Source organism: Neofelis nebulosa, chromosome 7 (genome assembly GCF_028018385.1).
Source record: "Neofelis nebulosa isolate mNeoNeb1 chromosome 7, mNeoNeb1.pri, whole genome shotgun sequence".
In the NCBI taxonomy this organism is placed as follows: domain Eukaryota; kingdom Metazoa; phylum Chordata; class Mammalia; order Carnivora; family Felidae; genus Neofelis; species Neofelis nebulosa.
In genome coordinates, this window is record NC_080788.1 from 32,583,494 (window position 1) to 32,603,488 (window position 19,995).

General features: G+C 58.7%; 1 protein-coding gene across 1 annotated transcript in view; it reads left to right on the plus strand.

The window, feature by feature from the left end:
• STRA6 (signaling receptor and transporter of retinol STRA6) overlaps positions 1 to 19,146 on the plus strand; it is a 30,535-nt gene extending 11,389 nt beyond the window's left edge. The window contains exons 5-21 of the mRNA XM_058737077.1: positions 2,411 to 2,477; positions 2,792 to 2,877; positions 4,067 to 4,206; positions 4,837 to 4,860; positions 5,049 to 5,215; positions 6,535 to 6,657; positions 8,817 to 8,884; positions 9,062 to 9,138; positions 9,410 to 9,471; positions 10,418 to 10,580; positions 13,693 to 13,768; positions 14,755 to 14,888; positions 16,015 to 16,132; positions 16,216 to 16,317; positions 17,028 to 17,191; positions 17,464 to 17,613; positions 18,225 to 19,146. Of these exons, the coding sequence (XP_058593060.1) occupies positions 2,411 to 2,477; positions 2,792 to 2,877; positions 4,067 to 4,206; positions 4,837 to 4,860; positions 5,049 to 5,215; positions 6,535 to 6,657; positions 8,817 to 8,884; positions 9,062 to 9,138; positions 9,410 to 9,471; positions 10,418 to 10,580; positions 13,693 to 13,768; positions 14,755 to 14,888; positions 16,015 to 16,132; positions 16,216 to 16,317; positions 17,028 to 17,191; positions 17,464 to 17,613; positions 18,225 to 18,373 (1,870 nt within the window). The 3' untranslated portion in view covers positions 18,374 to 19,146. The remainder of the gene's footprint in view (positions 1 to 2,410; positions 2,478 to 2,791; positions 2,878 to 4,066; positions 4,207 to 4,836; positions 4,861 to 5,048; positions 5,216 to 6,534; positions 6,658 to 8,816; positions 8,885 to 9,061; positions 9,139 to 9,409; positions 9,472 to 10,417; positions 10,581 to 13,692; positions 13,769 to 14,754; positions 14,889 to 16,014; positions 16,133 to 16,215; positions 16,318 to 17,027; positions 17,192 to 17,463; positions 17,614 to 18,224) is intronic.
• Positions 19,147 to 19,995: the final 849 nt, after the last annotated feature.

Genomic DNA, 19,995 nt, shown 5'->3' on the forward strand with positions numbered 1-19,995 from the left:
TCCCGAGCTGATCTGGACAGCCTGTGGGCTCCCCTCGTCCCTGCTGCATATTTTGGGGGCGGGAGAAGTAGCAGAACGGGGAGGGGCCCAGGAACCCACGAGCGCACAGATCCTGACTTGGGTTAAGACCTTAATCTGCAGCTGAGTCCTTGGGAGCCTCAGGGCCCGGGGGATTGGTTGGGGCCGGGCTCTTCAGATATGGCTCAGAATGAAGTTGGGCACATAGCAGGGCCTGCGTGACGGGGAGCACTGCCTGTCATGTGCGTGGCATCTGGGATTTGCAGCTCCCCCCTCCCACCGCAGGGAAGAATGAGGAGGTTTGCTTGAGTCGACTTACTTGGCCAATCCAAGTCTAGTTGCTTGTCCCCCAAACCCCACCCCCGAAGGTGGAAGCTCAGGGGAATCCCAAGGAGATGAACTTGGGCTCACTTCTCCTTGAGTGAGTCAGACACCCCAGGGAGATGGTGCACAAAGCTTTGAGGAGTTCCTGATGGTAGTCTCCCTTGGCACGTCAGTGTGCCCCAACAGGCTGGGGTTGGGGCTGGTGGGCACTGGTGACAGTGGCTGGCTGGACTCAGTCTCCTGGTCACACTTAGCCAGGGGCCCTCATGGTAGAAAAGCTTGGGGGGTGGGCAGTGAGTCTGATGGGGTGAGCTGTGTCATCTGGGGTCTTCTGTGGGCACAGGACTGCTCCAAGTAAGCCGAGCTGGCCCTTTCCTACCCCCCGGAGCCCCTCTGACCAGGTTGTGTGCCCAGCCCGACATCTGCCCATGTGTTATCCCCTCCTCACCAATACTGACCTCCTCAGCCAGAGCCTGGGGACACAGATGCCTGTGGCAGCCGTCCAGGATGACACTCGCCTCCCCCGCCCCCTCACTTCAAAGGGGAATTGGAGGCTTCCCTCCTGGCCTGCCTCCCAGCAAGAGGCCAACACCAGGCCCTTCTGCTGTGGCGGTGGGGGGAGGGTATCAGGCCCCCACATCAGACAGCCAGCCTTTCCCTCCCAACCCAGAGAGATGTGCTTGCCTTTCCCTCTGAGTGGGGCCCTTTGTAGGCTCAGAGCCTAACGTCTAGGAACAGTGGTCTTGTCCCTCTGCTTCAGTGTCCTCACCACTGCAGTCTGACCTCTGTCCCTGAGTGTCTGAGACCAAGCCTGGGCTTCCTTGGCTACATGTGATTCTAGTCCTCACCTCTCATCTTGGAATAAGGCCTAGAACTCAGCGGTCATTCTGGAAACTCCCCTTCCTTCTACTATCCCGTCTCCAGGCGTGTACCTTCTTCCTCCTACACACCTCTGAGACGCACCCTGCCATCCCCCTTCCCCAGCCATGGCTTGTGTTCAACTGTTTGAAAATGCCGATTCTCAAAGATTTTTGATGTACGGAAATGACCATTTCATACGGTTCAACTTAAAACTTCCTTCCATGCTCCTTACCTCTCCCGCCTGGTCAGATGTGGGCGTTGGAGCCAGGTGACCTCAGTTCGAATCCTTGCTCTGCTGCTTTCCTGTGTGATTTGGGCAAGATACTTAGCCTCTCTGAGCCTTGGTCTCCTTGTCTGAACAAGGGGGATAATGATAGCACCCACCTCTTAGGTAATGCCTGAGTTAAGACAGGGAACAGACAGCATCTGGCACTTAGTCAAATTCTTTGTAAGTGCTACTTGTTGCTGTTGTGATTCAAATTGAATCACAGAAATCTCCCCAAATCCAGAACAACCGCCCTGTTCAGACACCTCAGTGGCTCCCTAGTGCCTCTCACACCTGCTGCGACCTGCTTCTGGCCTGCCCTCCCCCCTGTAGACTGTAAACTGAAAGTGCCTGGCCCCAGCCACACGGTCTGCTGCCTGTCACTCGGCTGCCTCATGTTCCTTCCTCTACACGGAGCTACTTTTCCCCTTCTTTGCCTCAGCAGGCGCTAACCATCTTTTAAACTCAAATCAAAGGGCCAAATCATAGGGCCAAACACTTGATTGCTTGACCCAGGCAATAACGTTCAACCACTGTGCCGAGAAGGAGAGGTCTATGAGGGCTGGAGCAGTCAGGGAGGCTTCCTGGAGGAGGGAGGAACGAAGTGGGCCTTGAAGGATAGGAAGAATGTGGGTGAGAAAGAAGAGGGGTCCAGGTCCAGCTGGCCCACTCTGTTTCTCCCGTGTTTTCCCCTGGGAGCCCCCTGTCTCCTTCAGCGCTGTAACCTCAGAGCTTGGCACGGGGCTGGCACACCATGATGGGTGCGAAAACCCTGGAGTGACCCTGAGAAGGTGGAACTGGGCACGCTTGTGTAGGAGAGACCGGAGGGTTGAGGGGGGTGGTGGGTGGAGCCCCAGGGTAGACCGCCTGGGTCCCCGACCCTGGCTGCACACCCAAGGGAGTCCCTACACGGCCCTGACCCAGCCTTCCCTCGCTCTGCAGGGAAGTGCCCTCCTGCCACCCCAGCGTGCTGTCCGGCCTCCTCCACGCCTGCCTGGCTGTGCTGTCGGTGAGTCCAACCTGAGTCCGGACTGGCTTGCAACCGACTGCCAGGCCGGGCAGGGGCTCTTGCGTTCCCTGCTGAGGCTGGTGAGGGGGGACCCCGGGAGCTCTCCCAGGGTGAGGACCCCAACCAGGATGCAGCCAAGTCCAACCTCTCAGACTTTGGCCACCTCTCTCTGGCCAGTCCCCAGTATGCCTCATGCTTGCGCCCTGGGGGAAGGGGAGGGAGGGGGCGTCCTGGGCACTGAGGCCAAGCCCTCAGACTCAGCCCCTCAGGGAAAGGCTTGGGCACCCACGTCCTGCTCTGTGCTCTCCTTTCAGATCCTTGTGCTGCTGATGCTGGCTGTGCTTGTGAGGCGCCGCCAGCTCTGGCCCCGCTGCGGGCACGGCAGGCCTGGACTGCCCAGGTTGGTGCCAAGGCCTGGGCACTCCCACTCAGGTGGCCCGGCTGACAGGAGCCACTCTGGGAGCGTGGTGCTTTGTTAGGTACCTAGACGTCAGCTCAGGTCTCGGTGACGTCCCCATCCTTTCAGCCTGGGGGCTCTCCCTACCCCTACCTGGCTCTCAGTTTAGTCACGAGCCCCAGAGGGAAGTGGGGGGGACCCGCTCAGGCCCAACTGCTCCTGTTCCAGGCCCAGGGAGACACAAACCTAACAGGGCCCGGCTCCAGGATACATTTCCTCAGACGGCCCATGGTCTGGACAGGGGGTGCCCATGAGGGTTCGTTTCTCTTGAGGGTATCACCAGACCCTGATGTTTAAAGGCAGATCATGAGAGGCTGATCTCCAGTCCCTGTGGCTAGAACTTTCTTCCCCTATCTCCTTTAGTCCTGTGACCCCAGAGCCTGGGACAAGGATGGCCCTGAGGAGATGGGCCTGGGCAGGCTTATACGGGAGAGACCAAAGTGTTGGGGGAGGTGGTGATGGGAGCCCCAGTGTAGACAGCCTCGTTCCCGGGCCAAGACCACACACCCAGGTGGGTCCTGCCATGATGGTTTTGGGGAGGACTAGCCTGGGGTTTCTGTCACTGGTGGGCCCGGGAAAGAGCTTGTGGGCTTGGAGGGAAGAAGGAATCAGGACGGAGCTCTCGAGGCATGAGGTGAAGCTGGATGACAGAAGCGGAAGGTCTGAGAGGCCTGCCCTGAACCCAGAGGGCCAGGGCCTGGGACGGCTGTGCCCGCTGTCTGCCCTCTGCCCCGGGCCACACCCAGGCCGGGGCGGTGGCTATTGCACAAGGATGTTGTGACTCTCCGAGCTCTCTGAAGGTTTGCCAGCCCAGACAGACTGATTTGTGTGGAGGCAGCTGTTTCCCGGAGCTTCCAGGGTGGGCGGAGGGAGCGGTGCTCTGGCTTGTTCCTACTGTGTGTATGTGTATCAGCGGGATGTCTTGGAGTCCCTTTGCCACAAGGCCCATAACTTGGTACACAGCAGGCACCCCACAAACACGTGTGGGATGAATGGGTGATGGGGCCTCAGTTTCCATCGGGAAAGTTTCCACCTCTACCTCCCCGGTTTATGGAACGTGGCACAAGGGAATGGGGGGTGGGGGACAGGGCCTGAGTGACTCCCTCCTGTCCTGTCCCTGTCTCTGCGCCAGCCCTGTGGATTTCTTGGCTGGGGACAGGACCTGGATGGTGCCTGCCGCTGTCTTCACGGTCCTCTTCAGCTCCTTGTGTTTGCTGTTCCCCACCGAGGACCCGCTGCCGTTCCTGACTTTGGCCTCATCCACTAGCCGAGGTACCCAGTGCAGCTGAGGCCCTGGGGCTAGATCGGTGGGATGCACCGGGTGGGAATTCGGAGCATGGGGCCGGGCCCTTCTGTAGCGAGTCAGGTAGCCCCCATCCGAGTCGTAAGCCACTGCCCAGAAGATGCTGACCCGCTAAGCTCCCAGCTGCTCCCACAGTGCATGAAACCTGCCCTTTGTGGGTCCCAGCTGTTGGGTCACTACCGCCCTGTCCGCCTCTTCTGTTCTTGTGCAAACCCCACCCCCAGAACAGCGCAGGCTGAATCCCCCAGGCAGCCCAGCCCTCTGAGAACGGAGGAGAGTGGGGAGAAAGCAGGAGGGGTTCTGGAGAATTGAGAGCTGGGCTCAAGGAAGCGAGGGTGCAAAGGGCAGCTGCCAGCAAGAGGGGCCACTGTCCTCAACCTGATCTCTTCAGATCAACCAGTCCTCACAATGACCCTGCAAAGGGTGGGTAGTAGCCCCATCTCACACCGGAGGACCCTGAGGAGGGTCCAGGAAGGAAAAGGTAATAAAGTAACAACTTTAAGTTTATTGACAGCTGACCAGGCACCTGTGCTAAGCGCTGTACATGTGTCTTCTCATGATGTCTTTGCTAATATACTACCACCGTTTCCATTTTACAGATGGAGAAAGTGAGGCTCCCAGAGGTAACTTGCCCGAGATCACAACGCCGGTACTAGTCAGAACGTGAATTTGAATGTGGGCCTCTGGCTCACTGAACCAGCTGAGGGGCTCAGAAGGCGGAGGCAGGAGAGGGGTCTGGGGGGGGGGCTGCACCCAGGCCCCACATCTGCCTTTCCAGCACGTGTCTCCCTCTGCCCCTCTTGCCTTCCAGGGCCCTGGAAGATACTCGCCCTGCTCTATTACCCTGCCCTCTACTACCCTCTGGCCGCCTGTGCCACGGTCAGGCACGGAGCCGCACACCTGCTGGGCAGCACACTGTCCTGGGCTCACTTCGGGGTCCAGGTGTGGCAGAGGGTAGAGTGCCCCCAGGCACCCAAGGTAACCGCGGACTCACAGCAGCCTGAGGCAGAGGGGCATGGAGGGCTGCATGAACCAGCACGGCTCCTCTCCTCTTATCTATGTGCTGGGCTTCTCTGCTGCCTTCCACTGTGCACAGAACTCCACTCCTGTAAACACAAGCCCTTCCACACTGGACCGTCTGTGGGAAGAACAGGGGACGAGGCTGGGCCTGTCCTCAGCACTGTCTAGGAGGGCACAGAGAGGGGAAAGGGAGAGCCTGAAATCCCTCCATTATTGACTCCCCAGCCTTCCTTTGGTCAGGCTGGAGTGGGGGCGAAGAGTGATGGAGGAAGACAAGCCCCGAGTAGGGGGATGGTCTTGGAGGGTAAAAAGAGAATTCTAGAACCTCAGAACCTGGTTCACTGGCTGCTGGCTGGGGGTGTGACGCTGCCCCATCTAGAGCCCCAAGGGTGGAGCCAGGCAACCTGAGCTTGAACCCAGCTTCTTCTCTCCCTCCTCCCTCCTTTCCTTCCACAAACATATTTGAAACACATACTCCGTGCCAGGGATGTTTCCAAGCACTGGAATACAGCTGTGAACAGGACAGATGAAGTCCCTGGCATCCCAACAGTTGTCATTCCGGAAGGGAAGACACAATAAGTAAATATACAAAATGATGCCAGGTGATGCTAAGTGTTTTGAGGAAACCACATCACCATTCTGAGGCTCAGTTTCCCCCCTGTAAACGGAGTTGATAACACCAATCCTTCAGGGCAGAGATGCAGATTGGTTGCTTTCTTTGAGAGCTGGGACTTGACTGGTCTTTTTCACCACTCAGAGCCTGGCACCTACTGAGCTCCCGGTAAAAACGTATTGAACTAACAAATAAGTGGGTGAATGCAGAAGGAGCCCAACCCTGGGAAGGTCTCGGTGCCGGGAGGTAGGGCATGTACTTCCCTGATGCCCAGGTCGCAATTGTACACAGACAAAATTAGGCCCTCTTCTAATTTTCAGGGGCCTGTGCCCAAAGCCCAGGGACAAAAGAACATAGAAAGCGGGTGTCCCCGGTTTCAGACCCCATTGCAAGGAGGAGGGGATTACATAGCTTCTTCTCTTGGCTCCTCCCAGGGCTGTGGGAGTCCGGGAACCCGGGGGAGGGTGAGCATCTCCACAGGGCCTCACAAGGGGAAGCGAGAGTGTTGGTGCTGAGTGGCCCAGGTAGGGGGTGGGCCAGAGGCCTCAGGCCACCCTCATGGCAGGTGGGAGTGAAATGGGAAGGGAAATTGATCCTGGCCTTCTGTTGGGGGAGGAAGGCAGGAGGTCAGTGTGTCTGGAAATCTGTCTGTCTCTCTGCCTAGATCTACAAGTACTACTCCCTGCTGGCTTCCCTGCCTCTGCTTCTGGGCCTCGGATTCCTGAGCATTTGGTACCCGGTGCAGCTGGTGAGAAGCTTCAGCCACAGGACAGGAGCGGGCTCTGAGGTAAAGGGGCAGGGCTGGGCTGGGCTTCTGGTCACACCTGACACCCTGAGCTCCTGCATGTCTGTTGGTGCCCTGTGGGCAATCGCGCTTCGTGTAGGGCATAGCATATAGCAGGTGCTCAGAAAATATTTGTTGAGTCACCAAGTGACTGGGTAGTCCCCCCCTCCCAGGGCAAAGGTTAGGCCAGGCCCTCAGCTGGCACCCAGGATACCTGGGGCACCCCGCCGGACGCACAATGGGGACCCAACAAAGGGAAGTGGACCAGAAGGCAGAAGTCAGAGCTCTGCTTCTGAGACACAGAGGCTCCAGGTGGAGAAATGAGAGAGGCCAGGAGCCGTGTGCCCACTAGGAGCCCTGCAGATGCCGACATGATTCAGGAAACACCCAGGGCAGAGTCGCTTCATGAATCAGTTCTAGGTTGGATATGGTTGGATAAAGGCAGATGAAGGGGTGAGCTGGAAGAACTGAGGCCGGGGTGGGGTTGGGGGGGGGTGTGAGGAGCCTCCTGGAGGAGGTAGGCTTCAGTAGAGGCCCTGAAGGACAGGAAGGATTTGGAGTAGGGAGAGAATAAGGAGAAGGTGTGCAGGTGTAGGAAAAGAGGAGTAAAGGGGCAGAGATGGCTTGTGTCTGTTTCGTTCACACACAATTTGTAGCACTGGCCGGTTCTCAGCACACGATAGATACTCAACACATATTTGTGAAGTTTTTAGATCGATGGGTGGGTACATCATAATGAGAGAGAATTCTTACAAAACAAGGCAATCTTATTAGGAAGCTTTCTAAGCACCTACCAAGTGTCAGGCCCCAGGCGAGTTACCCTGGACTCAGAGCCACTGACTTGTGTCTGACCTCCAGGAGCTCCCAGTGCCCTGGGGGGATTCAGGCAGCAACAAAGATTCACAGGGCAATGTGAGAAGCACGGGGCCCATCCCCCAGCCATGGGCTAGCATGGAACTCGGGGGTCAAGGACTCTTCCTGGTGGGGGAGGAGAGGAAGAAAACCATCCCACAGAGGCCCTCAGGGGGAGGGGGACAGACTCAGGAAAGGTTGGGGACTCAGATGCCGAAAGGGCTTGGTTAACCCTTCAGTTGGGGAAGGTGAAGGCCAGGCTTGAGGTGGCACGTGGGACAGACAGTAGGGAGGTGGCTGCTATACGGACCGTGGGTGTGCGCGCGTGTGCAGGGGATGGGGCGCGGTCATGGGGGTGTGGCAGGCAGCTGGCCCACGGGCCTGGAGCTCTGGAGAGGGGCTGGGACTGAAGCTAGACAGGGAGCCAAGGTCCCCAAAGACAGAAGGGGAGTGAGGCGGGAGAGGCTGGGTGGGCTCAGGTTCTCTAGTGGCCGCCCTGGGTCCTCCGTGGGCCCGCCCGACTCTGGGTTTGGCTCTTACGTGGTAACACTGGGCACGTCTCTACCCTGCCTAGTCCCTTTCCTTCCCCCTCCAGGGATCTTCTCTGCCTCACCTCTCCCTCCATGCATGCCTTTCCTCTTGAGAAGTCCTGGGAGAAGTAAAATTCTCTTTGGCCCTGGGTCAGGGAGGTTTAAGCCTCAAAGGACCCAGTCAAGTTTCCAGCTGACCCACGCTTCCCCTGGGTTTCAGGGTTGCCATGGCAACCTGTGACAGGCTTGCAGTCTCATGATCAGGGGCAGGGGCTAACCCCATCTTACCATGGGCCTCTGCCACTTGGCAGGCCGCTTAAGGCCTGGGATGGGGCTTAGACAAATCCCGTGACCCTTGTGATCTCCCTGGAGTCGGAGGAGAGGCCTGGGGGATGTGACCTGGAATGGCCCCCTCCTGTGTCCTGGTCAGGGATGTGCCCGTGGGACATAGGTTCCCTTCTGCCCCAGTCTCAGCTAGCAGAGGCCTGTGGGCCAGGAGGGAAGCAGTGAGCAGTGGCTAAAGCAGGAGAGAGCTGGAGACAGACCTCAAGAAGAACTGCTCACACTGAGTATTTTTAGGAGACTGATAGTCTCGTATTTGTGGAGGAGAAAGGGCAACTTAAGGGGGCACGGACCTCGCCCCCCAGGTCAGTCCTCTGCACCCTACTATAGGCAAGAAGCTTTCGTGGAGCCCACTGTGGTTCCCTGAGCCAGGGACCCAGGGATGGCTCCAGGCCATCTCCAGGTCTCATATGCTCGTCCATTTGTCTGTCTCCACAGGGGCTGCAGAGCAGTTACTCTGAGGAATATCTGAGGACCCTCCTTTGCCGAAAGAAGCTGGAAAGTAGGTGAGGTCCTAGGCATTCCCTGTGGGCCAGTGGGCAGAGCTGGTAGGCAGGCTAGTTTGGGGGGGCCGTCCCTGGGCAGCATGGTGGGGCAGAGTGAGGAATAAACCAAACTCTGGGGCTGGGGCTCAGGGCAGGGGTTTCACCTGAGGGCACCTGCCTGCCTTGGTCTTTCCGCAGCTCCCACACCTCCAAGCACGGCTTCCTGTCCCGGGTCTGGATCTGCTACGGAAACTACATCTACACTCCACAGCGAGGTATGGAGTGGGGAGCTGAGGTCAAGAGTGGCAGGTGACCTCACCCATTCCTTGCACGAAACAGCTGCAGTGGGAGGCCAGCTCCTGTCCCCCAGAACCCCTGTCAGGAGGAACAGCCCCAGCTGGGGACAAGGGGAAAGCCCCTGGCCTGGCTTTGGTGGTCTAGGGTCCCGTAAGTCCTGGCCCTTTTTCTGGGCTCTTTGGGAGGGGTGGGGGCTCCCAGGCCTGAGTGGTGCTGGGCTTCCCACATCCCTCCTTTTGGCGACTGCAGGATTCCGACTCCCTCTGAAGCTGGTGCTTTCGGCCACCTTGACGGGGACAGCCATCTACCAGGTATGTCCTGCCCCTGCAGTGCCATTTGCCTCTGGACCCCTGCTCCCAACCCCCAAGCCTGGGATGGCACAGGCCCAGCTCAGCTCCCCCAAGGCCCAAACTACAATCCTGTCTAGCTGTTTCTGGACATCTTGGGAATGCTGGCTGACCCAGAAGAGAGGGGGTGTCAACTCCTACTGGGCTCAGATAGAGTCAGAGCATGAGTTCTGGAGTCGTACAAACATGGATTTAAACCCTGACTCCATCATTTGCCTCCTGTGTGACCTTGGGCAAGTTATTCAACATCTCTGAACCCATTAGCTCAGCTGTAAAATAGAGGAAATAGAATTACTTTCCTCTTTGAGCATTTGGGAAGTTTTAGGCAGATTTGGGCAGTTAGGAAGGAATATGTGTTTAAGAAATACTCCCCTCCCCCCCCCCCACCAACACACCCCCAGAAAACCAAAAAGCCCAAATCCTGGGAGATAAGCAGGATTTTTTTCTCCATTTGACAGATGGGGGAAATTGAGGCTCAGAGAGGTGGTTTTGACTTGGCCAAGTTCCTATTGCTAATACCTCACGGTAGCCAAAACGTGGACCCCAGTGAGCCTGGGCTCATCCGTATGAGACGTGGCTTTCGCCAACATGGGAAATTGGAAATTCCATGTTCTGAGGTTTAGATAGTTGTCCGAGAGACAGATGTGCACAGCTGTGCCGCTTGGAAGCACGGCTGCCGCCTGTTAGGCCAAAGTCAGATCTGCTCGCGGCGTGCGGGGTAGGGGCAGGAGGACGCCGCTCTCGGGGCAGACAAGAATTCTGGTGGGTGCTGGCCCTGTGGATGCAGCCGTGTGCCATCGCAGTTTCTCCCCTGAAGTCTCCCTGCTGGCTCAGAAAACGCTTCTCCTGGGATGGCCGCCTGGTGTGAGCACGGCCAGGTCCTGGCACCTTCATTCTGGGGCTCTTCCAGGTGGCCCTGCTGCTGCTGGTGGGCGTGGTACCCACCATCCAGAAGGTGAGGGCGGGGATCACCACGGACGCCTCCTACCTACTGGCCGGCTTTGGGATCGTGCTCTCAGAGGACAGGCAGGAAGTAGTGGGGCTGGTGAAGCATCAGCTGTGGGCTCTGGAAGGTGAGGCTTCCCCGGAGTCCCTGAGGGCCCGTTGCGGGGACCTGAGCCGGACACCCAAGCTCAGTCCCAGCTTGCCAGGGACATGCGGGGTGCTCGTGGGTATGTCTCTTCCTCTGTGTGGGTCTCAACTGCCTCCCCTCCAAACTGGGCTGGTTGCAGCGTCCAGTTCCAAGTCTCTGAGACCTGAAGGAGTCATCTCAAGCCCCTTGTCAGCTTGTGTGGTGTCGCCCACCCTGGCTCCAGGGTTCGGCTCTCTGGGCATGGAGATGGGCAAGGCCTTGGATGTGTGGGCTGAAGGGACAGCCCGTTGAGCCTTGCTGAGGGTAGGGAAAGAGGAAAGGAGGCAGTGACGTGGGACACTGGGCCGGTGGGGTTGGGCAGGATGATGCTTTCTCTTCCTCAATCCCTATCCTCCTGGGCCATCTCCTTTCTCCTTCCCTCCCTTGACAATGAGCCTGTGGGCCGGGGAACCATACCAGCCTCCCCTTCTGGGGTCTGATGCCTCCTTTAGCCCTCAGTCCTGTCATCCACCTATACTACCTCTCAGGCCCTCCCAATAGCCCTGTGGAGGAGACTGAGAAGTGTCCCCCTTGACACATGGGAAAGGATTCACTTGGGGTCGCACAGCCAGGCAGAGTGGAGCTAAGAGAGTAATACAGTCTCCACCACCTTGAGCCAAGGCCTGGTGGTCAGGAGTCCTGGGCCTGCACCCTCTGCTGACTTGGGGGTCCTGGGCTGGTACGAGCACCCTGGCTTCCGAGGAGGAACATGGGATGGTCGGAACTTAGGCTGCCAGCCTTGCAGGTGGAGGTGTGACTGCTCAGCAGTTGTTCCTGACTGTTAACATCATCCTCTCCCCGCAGACCAGGCATGCCGAGCACGGAAAGGGGCAGGAAGTGGGGGTGGGCAGAAATGTGTGCAGTCACCACTTCCTTCCCTGACCACCACTCCCACCGCCTTCCTGAGCGTCTCTGCTCCCATTCGAGAGGCTACCCTGGACATGTGGCCCTACAAGTTGGACAGGTGACAAGTTCTAGGTGGGCTGAAAATGACGCCTCCAGGGAGATTTTCTAAGTTGGCTGCCACCTGGGCCACAGGCAGGAGCAGACGTGGCCCACATCGGCCCACATCCAAGGTCACAGCAGCCCTGTTAGCTCAGCCTCATCAATCTGAAGGAACAGGAAATGGAGGCTCAGAGGCAGGAGGCGACATGTCCAGGATGGTGGACTTTTTCTACTCACCACACTGGCATTTACAATCACCTGCTGCAGCTTCCAAGCCTAAATGCTTCCACTTTGGATCTTGTTGGATTCAGGGGCCAAACAGAGCAGTGTTTGCTCTCCTAGTCCGCAGATGAGGAAAACTGAGGTCCAGGAGGGTCCAGAGCTATGTCCAAAGCCACTCAGTAAGCCAGGGATGGGACTGAGATTATATCCGGGCTCAGGGGCCCTTTGGTCTGTGCTTAGCTTGAGGAGCTAATGTCTGCTGAACCCCAAGACCCTATTTTCCGGCTGCCCACTGGGCACCTGGACCATAAGCCTAGCATCGCTCACAGAGGGCCCTGCCTCTGAGTCATGTGGACTAGATCAGACAGCTCAGATGGAACTCCTGCTCCATCACTTAAAAGCTGTGTGACCCTGGGCAAGCCACTTCACTTCTCTGGACTTGACTTTCCCTACTGCAAAACAGGTGTTAAAGCTACAGAGGCAGCCTTGTCGCTGAGGCCCTCAACCCAGTGGGGGGAAGACCGATCTATCTGGGGGGAGGAAGCAGAGAGCAGGAGGATTTTGTGGGTACCAGGATTTGGAGAGACCCAGGTTTGGAACCAACTGAGGGAGAAAGGAGTGGAGGTAGATGTCCAGGCCTGGGGTCAAGGGGGCTGCCTCCCCCCAACCCCCCACGTTAACCCATTCACTCACCTGCACAGGCTCACAGACAAGCCCCTCACCTGGCAGAAGGTGGTCCAGAGCGCCCTCTTGTTGGTGCTGAGCTGGCTCCTGAAGGACAAGAGGAGCAGGACAGAGCTGCATGTGCCTAGTGCTTTCTTAGGTAGCAGTTGTTCTCAAGCCTGGCTGTGCCTGACAATCACCTGGTAACTTTTTTTAAAATCCCAAGGCTCAAGCCGCTTGCCAGACTCCTGAAACTCTGAGGGTGGGGCTCAGCCTCTATGACTGAACAAGCCCTCCTGGTGATTCCGACACCAGCCTAACTTCAAGAAGTTAGCAGGCCCTCAATATCTGTCGGTGGCCTGGTTGATTTCAGTCAACGGCTGATTGAAATGGATCATTAAGGCTCTATCTTTGCGCAGCCCCCAGTGCTGTGGCTCTCAACCGGGCTGCATTCAGAAGCCAAGGACTGGGTCCCACACCCAGAAATTCTGATTTAATTGGCTTGGGGTGCAGCCGGGGCCACGAGGGGTTTTAACAGCTCCGGGTGGTCGTGCTGTGCTGTCAGTGCAGAGACCCACCTCTCCGACACCTGAGGCTACAGGGAACAAGTGCCTGCCTCTCCTTGTGTGTTTGCTCCTGCTCCCCAGTCTCTGGATGGAACACAGACACCAGGAACGCTTCCCTAGGGTGACTGATGCGATCAGGGGGCAGGCACGCCGGGCTGATTCTGGGTCTGCTTGGAAACAATTGCAGGTCTCAAGCCATCACTTCCCAGCGGTGCAACTGGTGGGTCAGGCCCTCTCGCTGAGCCTCAGACCCCTGGTCAGCCCAGTACCCCTTCCGTGGGGTTGTTGTGAGGGTGCAGACTGAGGCTGGGTGTTGATGGAGGGCAGGAGGCTTGCAGCCCCCAATCCCTGCTAGGCCTGAATGCAACACGCCGCAATGGAAGCAGCAAGACAGATGTGAAGACCAGGTCTGCAGCCTCAGAGCTGGCCTCTCCCTGTCCTGGCCGCCAAGTCGCTGGGCAGGAGACCGCTGAGAATGTTGACTTGCACTGCATCTGAGAACAGGGGGTGGGGTGGTGGGGGGGTGGTGGCAAGGGGTCTCCACTCAAGGCGGAGCGTGGGTGGGGGGCAGGGGTGACTCCTACCCGGGTACCGCCCCGGCGGCAGTTTGGGGGCCCCGGGGAGGCCGTCCACTTTGCTCTCTCTCTCCCCCTTCAGTTTGCTACATCTCGGCCTTGGTCCTGTCGTGCTCACTCACCTTCCTCATGCTGATCCGCTCACTGGTGACACACAGGTCAGTGGCAGGCTCTGACTCCCCAGTGCAGCTGTGGGGAAGAGGTGCAGGAGCCCTGAGCCAGGAGGCCTGTGGGGAAAGCCCTGGGTCTGGGAAGAGGGGAGAGCCACTGCAGGCCCAGGTGGTCACTGTGTCCGCCTGCCTAGCTGCCCTGTGGTGGGTGGAGAAGGCGGGGCCTCGCCGTGCCCACCCTCCCGGGCTTCCTGTCTGGTGGGAGTGATACAGGGCTGGAAGACCCCAAGCTGGGGTGTGGACTTTGCCCTCTGAGAAGGGATCACCTGGGTGGGCTGGAAGGCAGCCTGGGAAAGCCGGGGGTTGGAAGAGGCAAGAGATGGGGGAGGAAGGGTGGCCAGAGGCAGGGGGAACAGTGTCAGAAACAGGGGCTGGAGTGAACCTGCCACATGCCAGCGTGGCTGTGGAGGTGGCCCGGCTGGTGCTGGGGCGCTGAAGAGATTGTGATGGGCCACTGAATCCCAGACTGCCTCGCTTGCCCGCACACTGTGAGCTGTGAGCAGAGTGGGGAAGAAGGTTCTAGTTGGGAGCAGCGTGGGTGGGAAGGGGAGCAACGGCAGAGTGTGCATTTGCCAGGCCTCAGGGTTTTTACCCAGGGATCTTTTCCCACAGGGTTGGCCCTACTTTGGCCGGCGTTCAAGGCCCTCAAGCCTCTGCCTGCAAGTCACTCTCCGTTCCTACAATCGTTTCCTCGCCTTTCTGACTTGGCTCAGGTTGAGCCTTCCGCCTGAACTCATCTCCCTCGATCTCTGCCTTGCACTAAAACTTACACTCATTCATCCTTTAAGACTCTACTCAGATACCACCTCCTCCAGGAAGCCCTGTCTGGCTCCCACAGCCCTTGGCTTTCCTGCCTGTGGCCATAGGTCGTAAGGAGACAGGGAATTCTGCCAGAGACTGGCCCAGAGGAGGACTTTAGGGAGTGTGTGTGTTCCCTGAGATCTCTGCTTTCCTCACCCCCTTCCCCCAACCAGGGTCAACCTGCAAGCTCTGTACCGAGGGGCTGCCCTGGACCTGGGCCCCCTGCCCCGGAGTCCCCACCCCTCCCGCCAAGCCATATTCTGTTGGATGAGCTTCAGTGCCTACCAGACTGCTTTTACCTGCCTTGGTGAGCACCCCCTTGCCCCCTCCCCCGCCCCAGCTGGGGAGGGGAGAGCTCTCAGCAGGTCTTGGCTGCCCCTGGGTGTCTACCCGTGCTGGGGCAAACTGGGGCGAGATCAACAAGAGGGACCCACCTTGCCTTCTCTGCCTTCAGGAGGCTCACTCAGGTTGAGGGAGAGGGGCAGGTGCAGAAGCCCTTGGGGGAAAGGATACCCCTCTCATGAGGATGGCCCCTGACTGCCACCGGGTGTTTACACAGAGGGTGAACCCAGGGCTGGAAGGTGGGAAGTTCACGGAGGCACATTCCTGCTTACATAAGGGTGGGTTATGCCACAGTGGGCTGCCTTGTGGAGATGAGATCCCTATCACTGGGGGTATGCAAGCAGGGTTCTGTGGTCATCGTTGGGGCTGCCAAGGGGGTCCTGCCCTGAGAGGGTTAGGTGAGGTTAATTTCTAGCATGTTTCTGATTCTCCCCACGGGCAGTGTGGTGAATAAAGCCCTCTGAAATGGGAGGGGGCTGGGGCCAGACTGGCAAAAGCCAGGGCCTGATTTCCCTGCCTGCTGGTTCCTTCGGTCCTCACCTCCCCGGGGGAGGAGGAGAAGAATGACAAAGGAGAAAAGAAATTACTAGTGCAAAAAGTTGTAATTCCTCCTCTTGGTAGACTTTATACCTCCCAAGCTCTTTTAGACACATGACCTCGTGTAAACAAGTAGCCAGTTGTTTCCATAGACGAGTTTCTGGCATCAACCGTGTGCCAGGACTCTGGCCAATAGGAATGCAACACTAATTTAAAATGCAATCTTGTCCCCAAGGGCTTGGGGACAACTGGGGGGAAATAACGTTTGCAAAGCACTTTGTGGTTTTCAAAGAGTTGCCACAGACATTATATCATTGGATCCTCCCAGCAAGCGTGCTGAGGTAGGGGCCATGACCTCATTTGACCGAGGAAGAACCCGAAGTTCAGAGAGGTAAAGTAACGTGCTCTAGTAGGCACAGCTAAGGCAGCGGCAGAGCAGGGATCTGAAACCAGGTTTGCCCCATTCCTAAGCCCTTGGGTTCCTGGGAGTGCCAGGGTGGGCTGGGGTCCCACAGAGCCTGATGTCTGTCCCCCTGCACCTCCCTGTCCTGCAGGGCTCCTGGTGCAACAGATCATCTTCTTCTTGGGGATCATGGTCCTTGCCTTCCTGGTGTTCATGCCCGTGCTCCACGGCAGGAACCTCCTGCTCCTCCGATCCTTGGAGTCCTCATGGTGAGAGAGGCAAGGAGCTGAGGGCTCTAGGCCCACCGCCCAGAGGGCCACTAACAGTGACATCCTCCCCACCCCACCTGCAGGCCCTTCTGGCTGACCTTGGTCCTGGCCGTGGTCCTGCAGAACATGGCAGCCCACTGGATCTTCCTAGAGACTCGCCATGGACACCCAGAGCTAACCAACCGGTGAGGCAGCTCCTGGGCTTGTGGTCTCCTCAGGACCTCAGCCTCTTCTTCTTCGGGGTCTTTCCTATTGTGTCCTTCTTCCTCCACTGCCATCTCTCCCTTTCCTCTCGGGAAGCCCAGTGGAGGGTAGGAGAGCTTGACTTTCCCAAAGAGAAAGGGAACGGTGGCCCAGCCGACTCCAGAATACCTCTCTGCTCACCTGTCACAGTGCCAGAAATACTCCATGAGCCTTTCCTGCTTTGGGGATCAGCACCGCTCTCCCCTGGACCCTCTGTGTTCCCCAAAACCATGTGTCTCCCCCTTTGCAGGAAGGAGGTTAACAGAAACATTATTTCCATGTTAGATGGAAAGGCTGTGGGAGGACCTCAGCCCTAGGAGAGACTTGGAGTCAGCGGACAAGGGACCCAGAGGAGGGAGATGGGACACTGGGGTCACAGAAAGTTCCAGGACATAAGCCCCAGCTCTGCCACTGACAGCCTTAGCTAAGCCATCCAGTCTCTCTGGGCCTCAGTACCACCACCTGTCTCCCAGCGTGGTGGGGGGCAAGAGAGCAGGCCCAGCACAGGGCAGGGTGCTTAGAAGGTATACTCGATAAATGATAGGCAGTGAACAACAGCGGCTGTGCTTAGTACCTAGGTCTGACCCTGACCCCAAGGAAGGGGCTCGGTGGGGGAGGGCCAGCCTCAGCCTTTTCTCTCCCCCCACCCCAGGCGAGCGCTCTCCGCAGTCACGTTCTTTTTCTTCCCCATCAACGTGCTGGTGGGCGCCGTGGTGGCTGCCTGGCGAGTGCTCCTCTCTGCCCTCTACAATGCTGTTCACCTTGGCCAGATGGACTTCAGCCTGCTGCCACCTCGAGCCGCCAATCTCGACCCCGGTAGGGCCGCTGGGCAGGGGCCAGGAGCAGGGGTTGCTTAGGCTGTGCAAGCAGTGAGGGAGGCTCTGCCCCGAGCTAGTCCACGAGGGACTGTGGCAGGTGTGGGCGGGGGACCCACGGGCAGCGCAGGCGCCGTGCACTCAGGGGGTCGTGGGGGGCGCGCCGGCAGGCTGCTCAGGACACTTCCGGTACGTGTGTTAGGGGTGGCGGCGGAGCGGGGCGGGGGGCGGGGGGCTTCCTCCCCCAGCGCTGCCGTCCTCCACCCACCGTAGGCTACCACACATACTGCAGCTTCTTGAAGATCGAGGCCAGCCAGTTGCATCCAGCCACGACAGCGTTCTGTGACCTGCTTCTGCGAACACGGCGGCCCCAGCCTCTGCGGGGCCCCCAGGATGGCCTCAGACACGGGGAGGAAGAAGAAGGTGGGCCTTCCCCCTGGGGATGGCGGGAATTGAGCCCACCTTCTCTGAGGGACGAGGCATGCCCCGCCCCCTGCCACACATAGGAAGTATGTACGACGTACAATGGAGTGAACCGCAGGAAAATGCTCACTTCCTCTCTCCGCTGCCTGCGGGAGAAGGGAAGTGAGCATTTTCCTGGTGCCTCTCGGGGTAATTTTTTAGCCTTGATCCCACCGCACACTGTCTCCCTCTGCTCGTTCCGTAAGAGTGCACACACACACACACACACACACACCCTTCACACGCAGAGAATGAGAGGTCTTCCCCTTCCTTACCGCCCGGGAAGTTCCCAGTAGGGAGGTGGGTACCGAGCTGGCTGTCCCAGCCCTTCCTCCAGTCCCCTCCATAGAGCTGGCCCCTCTCTCTTCTGCCTGCCCCCTGCGGGACAACACCCTGAGCCTTTACAAACACCCCTCTGCGGCCCACACTTCTCCCAACCACCCACCCTGGAGCCCCTGGGTCACCAGCCTCCCCAACAACAACACATGAGGCTTTCAGACTGCTCAGGTTTGGTGCCAGAGGGGTTGGCTGGGTGTTTGCTGAGTGACTCACAGGAAGTCTCTCCCTCTCAGGGATACAGCTGCTGCAGACCAAGGACCCCGTGGCCAGAGGAGCAGGGCCCAGGGCCCGCCAAGGCAGGGCCCGCTGGGGTCTGGCCTACACGCTGCTGCACAACCCGGCCCTGCAGGCCTTCCGGAAGACGGCCCTGTCGGGGGCCTAGGTCAACGGAGCCCAGCCCCGAGGGTGCGGGAAGCCACCTTGTCCTTGTTTGTGCTGGGGTCCTCCCCTCCTCCCAGCCCACTCCCTCCCCAGTGTCCCCAGCGTCCCCCCCCCCCCCGCCCCCCACCCCAGGGCAGCCTCTCTGCCAGCAAGTTCCCCGGATCAGCGACCAGCATCAGAAGCCAGGGGGCGCTGTGGTTGGATGGAGGTCTGCTCATACCAAGAGCTTCCAGAGGGCTCTGGTCTGCACCCTTTGTCTTGGGAAGCCAGCAAGGGCTCCAGAGGAAGTAATTGGTGGTGTAGGCTCTTGGTCTGGGAGCCAGTGGAACCGGGGAGGCCACGTCCAGGCCCCTCCCCATGCTGGCTCTGCCACCAGCCTCAGTCTCACTGCGGTCTTCTCCTGCCTGGCCTTGGTGAGGTTCGGCCCAGAAGAGCTTCACGTTCCAGCTCAGCCCCACCTCAGCCTTGGATCTCACCACCACGGAACCAGACACAGGGCTTCCTCTCTCCTCCAGCTTCCCCCTCTCCTCTTGGGGGGGGCCTCGTGCCTTCCTGCGAGGCAGCCCAGGAGGAAGCCGTGGGCTCCTACTGGGCAGCAAAGTCATGGCTCAAAGCAGGCCCCACACCGAGCTGGCCACACTTGAGAGCCTGATATTTTTGCAATTGGTATGCCTTTAGATATTATGAAAGGGGTTAGTGTGCTCCCTGTAATAAACTTGTCCCTGAGAAACAGTCCTCCGTAGGAGGAGGGTACGTGGGGGAAAACTGCCCGTACTGCCAGTAAATCATGTATGGGGCTTGGGTGGGGTAGGGGTATCCTGGTCACATGTGGGGCTGGGTACTCCGTGCGGGGCAGAGGAGAACCCATAGCCATATCCTTTTGGGTGGTAGAGGGACTGGGGATCCTATGATGCCACCTCTGAACTATGTGGACATTGGCTTTGGAGGTAGGACTTCTCCTGGGTCCTTGGGAATGGGCAGGACTTAGGGAAGAGAGATTTCAGGAAGACGGAAGCAATATGAATAAAGAAGTGGAAGAAGGGGGGTGGGGCACAGGGTAGAGCTGTCCTAAAAGGAGCAGACCCTGTGTGCAGCCAGGAAGGGCAGCTGAGGTGGGGGGGGGGGGAGGCGGGGGGGTCCCTTCCCTTGCTGGGGACTGGTGGAGGTGGGGGATGGATGACTGAGGGTGTAGGGTCCACTGTGGGCTTGGTGAAGGTGGGGGAAAGGTGGCCACTCCACAGATCTGGGTCAGCGGGGCCTTGAGAGATGTCTGCACAACCTCTCTCCTCGCCCACATTCCCACACGCCACCACGGCCTCAAATACACTTGAAGCTAGGGGTGGGGCCAGGGAGCTCAAACCCACCTTTGAGGCTGCCCCAGAGGGTCGGGGGGGGGGGGGAGGGTGGGTAAGAGGGCGGGCTCTGATCCCACTGTAGCCCATTGAAAAATGTCTTTCTGACCCAGTGTTGGTGACCGACAGCGTCACAGGGATGAGAAGGCAGACTGGGTCTCTTCCCTTAACAAGGAAACAGTCACAATAGAGTGTGATCAGACTGGGACACTGGACACCCAGGGCTGTGTGAGCCAGAGGAAGGGACCCCATCCTTGTGGGGGCCAGGGGG